This window comes from Anabrus simplex, chromosome 5 (genome assembly GCF_040414725.1).
Source record: "Anabrus simplex isolate iqAnaSimp1 chromosome 5, ASM4041472v1, whole genome shotgun sequence".
Taxonomy (NCBI): domain Eukaryota; kingdom Metazoa; phylum Arthropoda; class Insecta; order Orthoptera; family Tettigoniidae; genus Anabrus; species Anabrus simplex.
The window spans coordinates 262,826,656-262,842,747 of NC_090269.1; the positions used below are offsets into that span (position 1 = coordinate 262,826,656).

At 37.7% G+C, this 16,092-nt stretch overlaps 1 protein-coding gene across 3 annotated transcripts in view; it reads left to right on the forward strand.

Annotated features, from left to right (window-relative positions):
• RanGAP (Ran GTPase activating protein) overlaps window positions 1-15,380 on the forward strand; it is a 232,050-nt gene extending 216,670 nt beyond the window's left edge. For all 3 annotated transcript variants that reach the window (XM_067147370.2, XM_067147371.2, XM_068227612.1), the window contains one exon: window positions 14,700-15,380. In XM_067147370.2, coding sequence (XP_067003471.2) covers window positions 14,700-14,766 — 67 coding nt within the window. In that variant the 3' untranslated portion in view covers window positions 14,767-15,380. The remainder of the gene's footprint in view (window positions 1-14,699) is intronic.
• The last annotated feature ends 712 nt before the right edge of the window (window positions 15,381-16,092 follow it).

The window sequence follows — 16,092 nt, forward strand, 5'->3', positions numbered from 1 at the left end:
ATTCCTACAGCACGGGTGCTGGGTGTATGTGTTGTTTTCATCATTTCATCCTCATCACGACACGCGGGTCGCCTATGGGTGTCAAATAGAAAGACCTGCACCTTGGTAAGCCAAACCCGTCCTGGGATATCCCGGCACTAAAAGCCATACGACATTTCATTTCATCTCAAAATCTACATGTTTTAAGGGGATACGGAACGGTTAAAATGGCCAAAAATATCATTTTATATTTTTTAAATATTTTATGAATCTCTGAAGTCTGCTCTTTGAAATGATGTATAATACATTATTGTTTAACCATTAAAAGTTGCCGCAATTTTTATTTAAACTTGCGCTAACAATGAGAAAATCATCAGTAATGGCTGCGAAAACTCATTAGACTGGTGCAAATATCTACGAGCAAAAGGAGGAGGAATTCCCTACCACCATTTCAAGTACACACACCTTGCTCGTGCCTGTATGGGAGAAATGAAGCCCATTTTTAGAGATCTGTCCAGCCCCCAGCTGTTGGAGAAGTGTCTTCATGGGAAAAGTCAAAATCCTAATGAATCAGTAAAGAATGTTATATGGTCTCGCATCCCTAAAGGCACTTTTGTGGGCATAAAAACATTATGATTTGGAGTTCTTGATGCAGTGGCCAATTATAATAAAGGAAACATTGTTAAATGTCTGGTATACAGAAGTTAGGACTGAAAATAGGAAGAAATTGTGTGAATGCCATGAAGGAGTTGGACCGAGAAAGACTACGGAAAGAAGAAAGAATGGTTCAGGAAATGCAGAAGAAAAAAAACTAGGTAATCCAGGGATAAAGCTAAACGGAAGCTAGAAGACCTGTATGAATCACAGGAAGATCCAGATTCTCCTTCATATGGTGCAGGGATGCACTGAAATATGAAAACGTGTGTGGAAAGTTTTAACTGCAGTTTTCTCAGTTTCCAATTTTTTCAAATGTGTGTTCCTTTTTCTAGGTGACTATTTATCACAGAGCTGTGTAATTTTCATCATGAATTTGCCTCACATTGATTAATATTTTAACAGAGGAATTTCCTGATTTATATAAAACTGTTTGAGATTTGGCTGTTTTTTAGGAAAAATAATTATATTTATTGACTGTTTAAAAAAAAAATATGTATCTGAGTCCCCTTAAGTCAAATTTAAAAACACTCCGTCAGTATGTCAAGTAAGGTTAGAATAAAATGTGACGTAAATTTCATTTTCATATCTATTAGATCCTGAGAAAAAGGAACATGAATTAAACAAATTTAACATTGGTAAGATAGGTGGCTCCATATCCCCTTAAGAGAAAACCTAAAAAACTCAAAGCATGGAAACACCCTGACTACACTAAAGGAGAATGGCAACTAGATCATATCTGCATGGACAAATACCACCACAAAGAGATATCATCTTCATTTCCCGTTTCCAGCTTCCCGGGTTGGGTTGTAAATCAAGGACCTCCGTCGCTGCCTGTCTCTCCAACACTCTTCTCCTTTTTTAAGTACATCTTCTGGTTTTCCTCCCCTCTTCTCTATGTACTCCCACACTGAATCTGTCCACCTCTTTCGGGGTCTTCCTCGTGGTCTCTTTCCGGTTAACTTCTCTGGAAAAGTTTTTTTTTTGCACTCTCTCTTCTCCCATTCTCATATGTCATACCACTTTAGCTTTTTTGTTTCTATCCTGTCTTGAAGTTTCAAGATTCTTGTCCTTTTCCTTATCTCTTCATTTCTAATTCTATACTTTCTGGTCTTGCCCTCGATACCTCTTACAAATTTCATCTCCACTGCCTGTATTCTACTCTCCTCTCGTTTTGTTGTAGTCCACAATCCAGCTGCATAGGTTAGTATTATGGGTTCATAATAGGTTGAATATAATACTTTCTTACATTTCTTTGGGGCATCTTGGTTCCACAAAATACCCCTTACACTCTGGTAGAAGCTGTTTACTTGTTATTCTTTCCCCCAATTTCTTCGGTTATCTTTCCATCTTCTGTGATCACACTTCCCAAGTACTTCGAACATTTAACCACTTCCAGAATTTTACCATTTAGTTTTATCTTTCCTCTTCCTTCCTTCCTTCCTTCCTTCCTTCCCCTTGTCATCACTATTGTTTTACTTTTCTCTGTGCTTAACTTCCATCCCAAATTTTTCTATCTCTTGATTCCATACATCTACTTGTTTTTGCACTTCCATTTCATCCTCCCCCCATATCACTGTATCATCTGCAAACAACATGGCTTTTGTTGCCTGTCTTCCCAATCTATGTTTAATGTCTTTATGAATTTCATCCATGGCTATGATGAATAGTATGGGGGATAGTACACTTCTGTCGGAGACCAGTTTCAACTTTAAACCATTTTATTTTTCCTATACTGGTCTTCGCACTGCTAACACTATTTATGTACATAGCTTTTATCATTTGCATTTCCACTCTGTTAACATGTTTTTTTTTCCTTAATCTGTCCTGTACCAACTGTCTGGGCACAATGTCATAAGCTCTCTCATTGTCATTGTCATTGTCATCACTATGTCTTTTCCAAAACTCCCACCTCGAACCTGCTATGTTGGCGTAGCAGGGGGAGAGGTGATACTCCTGCTACGTTGGCGAAGCAGGGGGAGAGGTGATACTCCCACGTGGCGGATAGGGGGGTCCTAACCGGCTTCCCGGCGGACTTGAGGGAAATAAAATACCTCTCGCGGACCAAACACACTACCCCCTGCGGGTGGGGGACGCACATGTAGAATACACTCGCGGTATCCCTTGCCTGTTGTAAGAGGCGACTAAAAGGGGCGACCAAGGGCTGACTGAATTAGAACCATGAAACTAATTTTGAATCGTACCATCACGCAGGGAACACCATAGGTTGCCTGTACTTGCGAGTAGTACCACTAAATTTGGTACGAAATAGGTTTGTGATTAGTCGCAGTAAAAGCCTGGCCTGGTGGATTCCAGTACCCGTGTATCGTACCCATGTGAGCAACACCGCGGGTCTGGGCGTAGCCTGTGAGTTGTACCACTATATGAGCAGCACCGTGGGTCTGCGTTGCCTGTGATTAGTACCCACTATGTGAGGAACACCACGGGAATACCGGCGCCCGTGTTTAGTACACCTAGGTGGGGAACCTTCTCGGTTTGCGTTGGCTATGAGTTGCGCCATTGTGTGAGACACACCCTAGGTCTGCGTTACTTGTACGTATTGCAATACATATGAGTAGTACCATCTTTTGTGGAACACCGTGAGTCTTCGCTACTTCTGATTAATACCCCAACATGACACATACCATGGTTCTATTTTACTCGCGACATGTACCATTCTGTGGGGCCTTAGACGTGAATTTTGCACCCCCTTTAGACACCAAGCTTCATTGTGCTTTATAAGTGGTTCCTTGGTCGGTAATAATGTTATTTTCGATCTGTTTTGAGTCTGATCCACTGGTTTTTGTTTGTTTGTTTGTTTGTTTGTTTGTTTGTTTGTTTGTTTGTTCGTTTGTTTTGTGTTTTGTTGGGTTCCTGTCCATCCATTCATTCTTCATGACATATTTTATTTTTATTTTGGTGAGTGGATGCCTTTGAAATTTTTGTTCTTTCATTTCGTACCATTAGGGGCCGATGACCTTCGATGTTAGGCCCCTTAAAACAACAAGCATCATCATCATCATCCAAAACTCCCATCTTTTCTCCAACATATGTCTTAACTAGCTGATTTACCTGTGCTTCGCTAAGGAATTCTACATTGTATACAGAATTCTAGGTTAGGTAGTGTACACATTGTGAGCAAGATTGTATTAAATTGCATAGTTCTTAATGTTACCCTTGAAATGCAACTGGGAAGTTACCAAACATCCTTTCTCATATGAATACTGGGTTAGGGAATATTCATTCTAATGGTAGGCCCGCTTGCCGACAATCAGTCACAATCAAGTTGGGGAGTTTTCATTATAATGGCAGTCACTCTCCACCTGCCTTCTAACATCCTCAGAAAAATTGTCTTTGTAGTTTTCCCAATTGAAATGAACATAGGCCATTACAATGACGTCAGTAGTAATGGCGCAATTAAAAGCAATGCTTTCATATGAAATACTTGATCAAATGAAAAACCACACATTTTCTCACTTTTAACGAACAGTTCTACAATTAAAGTCAAATAATAATACTATATTATAAATTCCACCTGTTCAATACATCGATACAGACCATAACATGAGATTTGTAAAATGTAACAGTACTACACTGCCGATCTAACAGTCCAAGGTTCCGGAGCTCGAATGACCAAGCCGCAGAGTGATCCGTGAACACCCATCTTTATTCGGCAGGGGGTGTCTAATAGTGGAGAGTCTCAAGGCAAAAACTATGCCCCTTTACTAATCTGATTCCTAGGAGTACCCGATGTGTTGGAAAATCTCAATTCGCTACACTGGCGGAGGAGAAATCTATCGACTTGGAGGCAAAGTTTTCCCCCTGTTCGCTGCTGATTTGGAATTAAATGAATGTAGAATTTAATAAAAGTGAAGAGGAAGAAGATTTTCTTAAGAAACGGCTCTATTCAGAGTTGAATTTTGAGTTATTTAGTGAATTGTGGTGCTATCATTTGGAACAGGCCTAAATTCTAATTCTAGCTACTACTAAGTGAGTCTCTGCCTTACATGTACACACTGCTAATTCAAAACAGCGCATCAGAGTAGGGATCGAATAGCTGGAATACTATGATGAACCAGTGTGTTACGTATCAGCAGTATCAGAAAATGTATGAACCAGAGGAATGGCCTGCTAAATAAGAAAGTTTTCTAACTCCCCAGATATTTCACGCCAGTATTCAGTCAGGCTGTTATAGACAGTACGCAGCAGTAACCCCATCTATCGGAGTTGAGTGGTAGCATAAGAAATAAAGACATTAAAACAAGTAATGAATAATGTATTATTGTTGATCAATGTTATCTGCTTTCGATATTGTAGGCCTTCACATTTAGTTTTCTTCCAACTCTGAAACACCACTCTTATCATAATCGGTACGGTAAAACTGAATAAAACACAAATGATCGGAAATTATGTTCCCTATAACTTTTGTCATGTAGTACTTTTATATAGGACCAATAACATAGGTATTTAAAAATTAAAATTGTATATGCCTTCCCCTAAACTACAAATTCATCCTGGGTGAATAAAATGTTTTTTTTTTGCAAGTTGCTTTACGTTGCACCGACACAGATACGTCTTCTGGCGACGATGGGACAGGAAGGGGCTAGGAGGGGGAAGAAAGCCTGGTGTGAAAATGGGAAACCACGGAAAACCAGGGCTTGAACCCACTATCTCCCGAATATTGGACACTGGCCGCACTTAAGCGATTGCAGCCATTGAGCTCAGTATATATATTATTTTTTTTAAAAATGTTTATAGCTTAGACCAGGGCCTCTCAAACGCTCAAAATCTCACGCGTGCATATCGAGGCGCAGAGACTCCGTGCACTGTGCATCGTTCCGAATTCGGCTGAACTCGGCTTGACTCGGATGGTGTAGTGAGCTGAGAGCGACGAAGCGTTCGGTGATAGATGGCTTGTTTATCAGTGAAATAGATAAGCGCAAGACAACAACATAATAATAATGGAGCAACCTGTTTCAAAGCAAAGACTTCCGAAAGTCCATTTCAGTCGAACTGGGAACTTTCGTATTTCTTTGTCAGTCGTGACGATAAAGCCAAATGCTTAATCCATGGGACAATAATTATGTGATAAGTTAATCAAAAAGATTTTCCAATACAAAGGCTTAGCTCAAATTCTACGAGAATTTGTCGAAGGAAGATTTTCCTAAGCTGCATCGATAAGCAGCTAAGATTATTTCTATATTTGGTTCCACATGCATATGTGAAAGGTATTTTTTCCTGCTTTGACTTGTACGAAAACTAGATTGCGTGCGAGTAGGCCTATTTCTGATTGTACTTTAAAGAAGGCTCTCAAATTCCTGTCGGCCAGTCCCTTGTTCCAGGCATAACTGGTATCATTGCAAAGATAAAGGAAAAGAAGAGCTAGAGAAGATAAATTGTCTGCTCAAACCAAATTGAAAGAAGAGTGTTTTAACACCAGTAACGTTGTCCCATACAACAGTGTCCCCGCTCACCGCACATAAACATTTTGCAGTGAGGGGTGGATCATCGGGGAAGGTGGAGAAGGCGAAGACAGCCCGAACGGGTCAGACAGGTGTAGGGGAAGTGGAGTGGGAGTTTGCACTCTGGTCAACCTAGTGAAGTAGTCTCCTGCACCTTGCGCCTGTGCACTGCACGGCTCATGCACCCTGAGAGGCCCTGGCTTAGACTGTAGTTTCTTATTCCCTGACTCTATATACCATTTTTTCATTAAATTCTATTAACCCATTTTCTCGTGGCTCGGCTTTGATATGGACTTAGCAACAAAAATACAAATTCATGAATATCTGTGTTGTCATAGCCGGTACGGTAAAAATGTATGAGACATAAATGATCGGAAATTTAATTGTATATAACTTTAGTTTTATATCATTTGTTGATATGACCACTAATAATACAAATATTTGAGAATTAAATTTTAGGCCTTCCCCTAAACTACCGTTTCACTCAGCGCGAATAAAATAATTTATAGCCTAGATTGTAGTGGCTCATTCCCTAACTTTACATACAGATTTTTATTAAATTCACTTCAACCGTTTTCTCATGATGCGTGTACATACATACAGACAGGCAGACAGACAGAAATTACGGAAAAGTAAAAAGTGCATTTCCTTGTTACCATGGACATGACCGATACAGAAATGCCATTCTTTTCAAATTCTGAGCAGTGTACAGACAAAACTCTTATTTTATATACGGTATATAAATGTAAAGATCAGGTCAAACATTGATCTGTCTTTCCTAAAAGAATACTGTTCTTCTTCCATTTCTCCTTCCAGCTTCCTCCTCAGTCTTCCTTCCAATACTCTCTCAAATATCTTAGCTACATGGGCAATATGGGTGATCCTTCTGTAGTTATTACATTCCTTTTTATCACCTTTTTTAAATAGCAGAATAATTAAACTCTTTCCCCACTCTTCTGGGATCTCTTTCTTCCTCCAGATTATTCTAAATAATCTCTGCAGCCACTGTAGCCTTGTTGGTCCTGCTGCTTTACTGCTCTTCATCTTTTCTATGGCTTCCTCTATTTCAAACATGGATATCTCCTTTTCTTTTTCTTCTTCTTCTTGCTCCTTCTCATCTACTAGTTCATTGTATTTAATATTTAGCTATTCTGAGAAGTATTCTTCCCATCTTTTTAGTATGTCATCTCTTTGTGTCAATATCTGCCCTGTTTCAGTTTTTACAAATTTTGTATCTTCCCTGTTTTGTAAACTATTCTTCACCAAACCATACAAAACCTTTTTTATTTCCCTTTATACTCGTATCCTCCTGTAAAGTTTCTATGAAACTTTCCCAGCTCTTCCATTTCTCTTCTTGTACTATTTTCTTACATACCTTTTTGGCTTCTTTATATTTCTGCCAATTCTCTGTACTATTGCTGCCTACCCACTTCCTCCAAACCATTTGTTTCTCTTTATCTGCTTCCTTTACCCTGCTGTTCCATCAAGGAGTCTCCTTTTCCTTTTTCCTCCCTGATAGTCTTCCACGGGTGTTTACTGCGCACTTTACAAAACCATTTTTGAAACATGTCCCTTCCTCTTCCACACTGTTCACGTCATCTTTGGGAATTTCTTTCTTGAGATTCTCTTGAAACTTTTCCCTAATTTCTTTCTCTTTTAACTTCCATTCCTTTATTTTTCTTTCACTTTTTTCTATTAACTTCATTATTTTACCAAGTCTTAATTTGGCTACCACCACTTTATGGTCTCCTTCAATATCTGCTCTTGGCATTGCTGTCACATCTTCCAGTTGTCTATGTTTCTCCTTCTTCACCAGAATAAGATCAATCATTGTCTTTGTCTTTTTATCTCCCCAACCATATCTAGTTATTTTTTGAGAGTTCTTTTTTCTAAACCATTTATTGCCAACAATTAATCCATTTCTTCTGCCAAAAATCTATTACCAAATCTCCTTCATCTTGGTTTCCATAACTATAGAGGCCAATTATCTCTTCTTTTCCCTGTCTGTTCGAACATGTGCATTCATGTCTCCCATAATTATAACCTCTTTGTCTTCAATACAACTTCCCAGTTCTTCTGGAAACTCTTCTAAACATTCATCTGCAGAAGAATGCTGAAAGTGAGATGAGTAGATCTAGTCATGAATGAAGAGGTATTGAATCAGTTTGGTGAGTGGTGATCAATATTGTTAAATTTGACTAGAAGAAGAGATAGGACACATCTTAAAGACACCCAGAACTTGTTCAGTTTTGAGGGAAATGTAGGCTATACGAACGGCAGGGGTAATCAAAGGTATGAATATGAGAAGCAGATTACAGCAGACATAGGATGTAGTAGTTACATAAAAATGAAGAGGTTAGCACAGGTTGGGGTGGCATGGAGAACAGCATCAAACCAGTCCTTCGACTGATGACTGGAACAACACAACAACACCATAATACAGGACAAAGTGTAAAGGTTCTTTTCCATCACGACTTCACAAATAGATTTGAAAAAGAAAAACAGTGGATAAATAATATATTATAGTTACAGACAAACACAGAACACAATATCAATAGCCTGCAGAAATATTTTACGAATGTATAATTTTACAGAAACATAAAGTAAATAAAAGAACATTACCATACAGTATTTTATGTAATCCTAGAAATATAATATGAAACCAGATACTAACGAAATAATTTGAACTCATTACAACAGGAATTCAAATAAGTTTAATACAGATGAAGCTTAGATTTTAGAAAATGTGTTCAAAAATGGTATTTGCTTTTATAGATTGGTAAAACTTTAAAAGATGTGTTTACAGAAATATTGCCACATTTATGCAAATTATTTTATAGGGTAATTGGTACTTTGTGGACACCTTAAAAATCATCTACTCTAGAATAGGCAGCGAATATTTCATGGGAGTGTGTAAAGCTCAATATCCTGCTAATCCAGCATTTGTACAAATGTTACTGTATATTACAGAAGGAAGTCGGCAGGAACAGGCTCTCTCAACAGATTTACAAGATTGAAGAAAAGAAGTGAAAGTAGAAATCCATTCATTTCAACACCAGATTATATCAGATTTCCAAGATAGTGATCCTATGCTTAGTGATCATGAAAGGTGTTACCTGAACTCAAGCAGAAATGGTAACAAGCTCATTTCTGCTTCCCAGCTTCATTAGAAGAGCAGGTATCATCGCTCATTGAGAGGGCATCTTGACAGATCTTCAGTCGTCATGTATGATAAGTGTAATATAAGAAACAAACCGGATAAGTATAGGAAAAGGGAAGAAACGTAAAACAAAGATAAATACAGGTGGTAAAAGAATAGGAACACAGGACAAACACAGAAGGAAAAAAGGATCCCAATGGGATAATAATACAGGAAAGGAGCAAACAAGTGTCAAATCACGTCAGAGAAAAGAGGGTACTAAGGAAGGGGCTGAAAAGAGATGAATGTAGAAGAACTGGGATTGATGAGGAGAGAGCCTATTTTAAGACGGCAGCATATGAAGATGTGGACATTGTCCTTATCCTTTTGTGTTTCCATGCTTGTCCACATCTCCTATTTCTGTAGCTCCCTTTTCCCACACTGACCTGCCATTGTGTTCATCCTATTATTGTGTTCCTTTTGTATTCCCGCCTTCATTATGTATGGCTCAGCATCACTCAACAGTAGGAGAGCCACAAAATTCCTGACACATCAACAAAAGTATTAGAATTTATATATATTTTAAAACACTATGTACCAAAGTTTGTATGATCATTTACTAAAATTAATGTGACTATTCATACTTTCCTTGAAGATATCAAGAAGGAGTGTTTAGGAGGAAGTCTACTTATACTTTGGGAAAAGGTGATCCAGTGATTGTTACTACCACTCACGGACAATTTATGGAGGAGTTTACTGCGAATATTATCTACTATGTCTTTTGATGTGAACGTTAACAAGTGTATATTTGATTATGGACGAACAAAGTAGTGTTGTTGTTTGGTTGGTAATACTTACACAACACTTATGGTAAGGTTCTGATTTTGGTGTTCAATATCCCATGGCAAATTTCATAAATCCATGGCCTGGATTCAAGACATAGATCAACAGTATGTGTTCGTGCAAACAAAAGTGTCTCTATGACCACGTGTTGGAATCGGTGAATTAAAAAAAAAAAAAAGAGGTAATCGAAGCGATACACCATGTGTTGATGGTGAGACCTCACAATTTGTGTTGCACAGAAACAGTGAAGGCAATTATTTACAGGTATGCTCTGTAATTATTGGTCATCGTACTTGCTGCAAGGGTATGTAGGGGTTGTAGTAAGGATGTAGACGAGATGACATAAGTCTCTGGTAAGACCACAACTAGAGTATGAGTCCAGTGTATGGGACCCTCACCAGGATTACTTTATTCAAGAACGGGGAAAAAATCCAAAGAAAAGCAGCTTCAATGTTTTCCTCAGTCACAGATTCAGACGGTCACCCAGAACGAGGATCGTCTTCAACCCCAAAATTTCCCCTCTAGAAATCTTTGTACCAGCGGAAAATTGTTGTACGATGTGGACAGTCTTTCTCCAGCACAGGAGTCATTTCCTCCAGGCACTGGTCAACAGTTAATCCACGAGCAAAATTGTAGCGGATAATTGCGCGATATTCACCTTTAAACCACACTGACATCTTAACTTTCTTTTAATCCCACTGCTTGGTAACAACTGGTGTGAAGGTCTTGCCTTGCTCTCTTCTAGATCGGTTTTCATCCCTAACCATAACAGGGGTGTCCAGCCAACCGTTTTTGCGTATTGCAAAACTTTCCTAGTGCCCTTTGTATTTTTAAAATATTACAACCCCTCCCATTTTTCACTTTCTGCCCATAGTGTATGTTGAGGAAAGTAGAAGAGAGGGAGGAGGGGAAGGAGAAGGTGGTAGTGTTTCACGTTGGTACCAACAAGGTAAGGCAAGCTGATATAACTACCAACATAGTTGGGGATGTGTGGGATCTGGTAAATGCAGCACGGATGAAGTTTAAGGAAGAGGAGATTGTTATCAGTGGAATACTGTGTAGGAGGGATACTGACTGGAAGGTGATTGGGGATTTAAATGAGACTATGGAGTGGGTACGTGGGAAACTCGGAGTGAGATTTCTAGATCCTAATGGGTGGGTAGGAGACAGGGATCTGCGCTCAGATGGCCTTCACTTAAACCGCAGTGGTACATACAAGTTAGGAAACTTGTTTAGAAGGTTTATAGGCAGGTACATTGAGGGAAACGGGGTGGCCTAAGGAGCGGTGTTACGGGAACAGGGAACTGGAAATCAAGTAGGGATGACATAAAAATGTTAGTGCTCAACTGTAGAAGCATTGTAAACAAAGGAATCAAATTAATTTAATAGATGTATACTTACCAGATATTGTAATAGGAGTTGAATCATGGCTGAGAAATTATATAATGGACGAAGAAATATTCTCAAGGAACTGGAGTGTGTATCATAGAGATAGGATAGGAGTGGTAGGAGGGGGAGTATTCATTCTGGTGAAAGAAGAATTTGTAAGCTATGAAAAGGTTAAGGATGAAAAACATGAAATTCTGGGTGTAAGGCCCATCTCTAAAGATAATAGGCAACTTGATGTCTTTAGAGTGTACAGACCGGGAAAAGGTAGCAATGACGCTGATTCAGAATTATTTGATAAGATAATCAGCTATGTTGGAAATTATATGGAAAGGAATGTAATAGTAGCAGGTGATCTCAATTTACCAAATGTCAATTGGGAACGTAATGTGAACAACAGGAAGCATGAAGAACAAATGGCAAATAAGTTAATATGGGAAGGGCACCTGATTCAGAAAGGGATGGAACCAACTAGAGGGAAGAATATTTTGGATGCGGTGCTGATAAAACCAGATGAGCTCTATAGAGAAACCGAAGTAATAGATGGTATTAGTGATCACAAAGCTGTTTTTGTCGTAGTTTAAAATAAATGTGAAAGAAAGGAAGATGTTAAAATTAGGACTATTAGGCAGTACCATATGGCTGATAAAACAGGCATGAGGGAGTTCTTAAAAAGTAAATATTATCGGTGGAAAATGGTAAATAAAAATATAAACAGACTCTGGGATGGGTTTAAAGCAATTGTTGAGGAATACGAAAATAGGTTTGTACCTCTAAATGTGGTAAGGAATGCTAAAGATCCGCTATATTATAACAGAGAAGTAAAGAGACTAAGAAGGAGGTGCAGGTTGGAAAGAAATAGAGTTAGAAATGGTTATGGAAGTAAGGAGAAATTGAAGGAAATTGAATCTAGCAAAGAAGTCAACTAAGGATAACATGATGGCAAGCATAATTGGTGGTCATACAAATTTTAGTGAAAAATGGAAGGGTATGTATAGGTACTTTAAGGCTGAAACAGGTTCAAAGAAGGACATTCCAGGAATCATTAATGAGGAAGGTGAGTGTTTATGCGAGGATCTTCAAAAGGCAGAAGTATTCAGTCAGCAGTACGTAAAAATTGTTGGTTACAAGGATAATGTCCAGATAGAGGAGGTGACTAATACTAAAGAAGTATTAAAATTTACCTATGATAACAATGACATTTACAGTAAGATACAAAAGTTGAAAACTAGAAAAGCAGTTGGAATTGGTAATATTTCTGGGGATATACTAAAGGCAATGGGTTGGATATAGTACCATATATGAAATATTTATTTGATTATTGTTTGGTTGAAGGAACTTTACCAAATGAATGGAGAGTTGCTATAGTAGCCCCTGTGTATAAAGGAAAGGGTGATAGACATAAAGCTGAAAATTACAGGCCAGTCAGTTTGACTTGCATTGCATGTAAGCTTTGGGAAAGCATTCTTTCTGATTATATTAGACATGTTTGTGAAATTAATAACTGGTTTGACCGAAGGCAGTTTGGGTTTAGGAAAGGTTATTCCATTGAAGTTCAGCTTGTAGGATTTCAGCAAGATATAGCAGATATCCTGGTTTCATGAGGCGAAATGGACTGTATTGCGATTGACCTATCTAAGGCACTTGGTAGGGTAGATCATGGAAGACTACTGGCAAAAATGAGTGCTATTGGACTGAAAAAAAAAAAAAAAAAAAAAAGAATAAAGAGTGACTGAATGGGTGGCTATATTTCTAGAAAATAGAACTCGGAGAAGTAGAGAGTAGAGTAGGCAAAGCTTTATCTGACCCTGTAATAATTAAGAGGGGAATTCCTCAAGACAGTGTTATTGGACCTTTATGTTTTCTTATATATATCAATGATATATATGTAAAGAAATGGAATCAGAGATAAGGCTGTTTGCGGATGATGTTATTCTGTACAGAGTAATAAATAAGTTAAAAGATTGTGAGCGGCTGCAGGGTGACCTCGATAGTGTTGTGAGATGGACGGTGGGCAATGGTATGATGATAAACGGGGTTAAAAGTCAGGTTGTGAGTTTCACAAATAGGAAAAGTCCTCTCAGTTTTAATTACTGCGTTGATAGGGTGAAAGTTCCTTTAGGGGATCATTGTAAGTACCTAGGTGTTAATATAAGAAGAGACCTTCATTGGGGTAATCACATAAATATGATTGTTAATAAAGGGTACAGATCTGTGCACATGGTTATGAGGGTATTTAGGGGTTGTAGTAAGGATGTAAAGAGGAGGGGATATAAGTCTCTGGTAAGACCCCCAACTAGAGTACGGTTCCAGTGTATGGGACCCTCACCAGGATTACTTGATTCAAGAACTGGAAGAAATCCAAAGAAAAGCAGATTGATTTGTTCTGGGTGATTTCTGACAAAAGAGTAGCGTTACAAAAATGTTGCAAAGTTTGGGCTGGGAAGATTTGGGAGAAAGGAGATGAGCTGCTCGATTAAGTGGTATGTTCTGAGCTGTCAGTGGAGAGGTGGCATGGGAGGACATCAGTAGACGAATAAGTTTGAGTGGTGTCTTTAAAGGTAGGAAAGATCACAATATGAAGATAAAGTTGGAATTCAAGAGGAAAAATTGGGGCAAATATTTGTTTATAGGAATGGGAGTTAGGGATTGGAATAACTTACCAAGGGGAATGTTAAATAATTTTCCAATTTCTTTGCGATCATTTAAGAACAGGCTAGGGAAACAACAGATAGGGAATCTGCCACCTGGGCAACTGCCCTAAATGCAGTTCAGGATTGATTGATTGATTGATTGATTGATTGATTGATTGATTGATTGATTGATTGATTGATTGATTGAAAGCTTCATTTTGTAAAATGTTGCATGAATTCTAAGGATTGGTTGTCAGGATAGTGGACACACAATCACAGGCCATTTATTTTCTTTGGCTCATTTACTATAGTGCTAAACATCATAATCACATGAAAGAAGGAGAAAAATTGTTACATTACTGAAACAATGCTGCAGTGCAGAGGAATCTCATTTTCTTGATCGCAATTAACAATGCTAGTTTTGAAAAAATATTGCACCCATGGTTTTCACTTTACATTTTTTCAAGCATTTTTTTTTTTTTTTTTTTCCCCACAGCTGAATATTATTTGCATTAGTTTTCATAAGATAGTTTTTAAAATAATGAAGGACACTTGGTTTTAATCAAATTCTACAATTAATTTACTGTGTTTTGATGTTTTCAGGCCAGGAATGGTGGTGGATTCCTTTCCTGCAGCTAAGCAATCACTTATAAACAATCTGTCACCCTAAACAATCTATAATTGTGAACAGTGCTGTGATATTTTTAAAAAGTAGTTTGACTGAGGAAAATGTGATCAATTGTAATTAATTCTTCATTCCTTTAACTTATCATGAATTTCAACTGTTATTTGTGAGTAATCATGATGGCTGATAGGCAGTGCAAAGAATTTGTAAAAACCTATGTATGGTATGTTACTGCTGTCACCTGTTTGCTGAGTAAAGGGCTTAAACTTGTTTTTTGAACTTTTTTGATCTGAATGCTTTGGAATTCTAGAATTTTTATGTAATGGAGATTTACATACTGTAATATATTGATAGAATACTGTTCTGTGATGTATACTGTTTCTCTTGTTAATACTCAACCTTTGTTTATAGCATGTATTCCAGGAACGTAAAATTCAGAATTTTCTATCTGAATTTTAAATGTTCAATTTTATAGTTTGTTTTGTTGCGTTCTTGTCCTGTTCTGTTTCAAAGTAAATCTTTAATAGTGTGATGCCAAGGAATATGGTGTCCAGAATCATGTTTAATATTTATGTCCATTAAATATCAGTGATAGACAAATTACACCAACTTTGCTACTCGTATTAAATGGTCAATAAATTACCCTGGTTGAACACTTCCATCTGTTTCACAGCAGCTATCCATAGCAACTGATTCACAGAAAAAAGGATGCCTTGCACCTGTTGCCAACAATATAGTAAAAAAAAGAGTTTATGTGCCATGCAGTGCATGGGATTTGAGTTTTTTTTTGCTCATTAGCAATGTTGGTGATTTGAGGTACAGTGTCTGGGTGTATTTTATATTGCTTTACAGTATTACAAGTATCTCCTTCAGGGCTGATATGGAGTATTTCCAGGCATGTGTTGATGTTTGCTCATCTGTGTACTGTATTTGGGATAAAAACTGGGATAATGTCCAAGAGGTGGAGTTTATCATGTTCCTGGAAGATGGGATAAGTGTGGAAGGGTAAAAGCTCAGCAGAAGGTGGATTGAAAAGAAAGTAGATAAGGGAAGTAAGCAGGGAAGTAACTCAAAAAAAATGTTTATGTTTGAAGATAATATTAAACAATTGACAACAAATATTCTTTAACTTGACCATGAAAACTTGTTAACAATTAACCTGAAGTTTAACTTCTTAGCTAGGACAATTATTACACATTTTGTAAAATTACAGGGGAAAGTTCGCAGAACATTGAAATTTGTAAAGTGAAAAAGGGAATGTCACAAATAATTATGGACTAAGTTGGTTGAATAATTTTGAAATTCAAATCTTTACATATTGACACAAAAATAAAGATTCAAAGACTCATTGTTCATAATTTAATTTGAAGT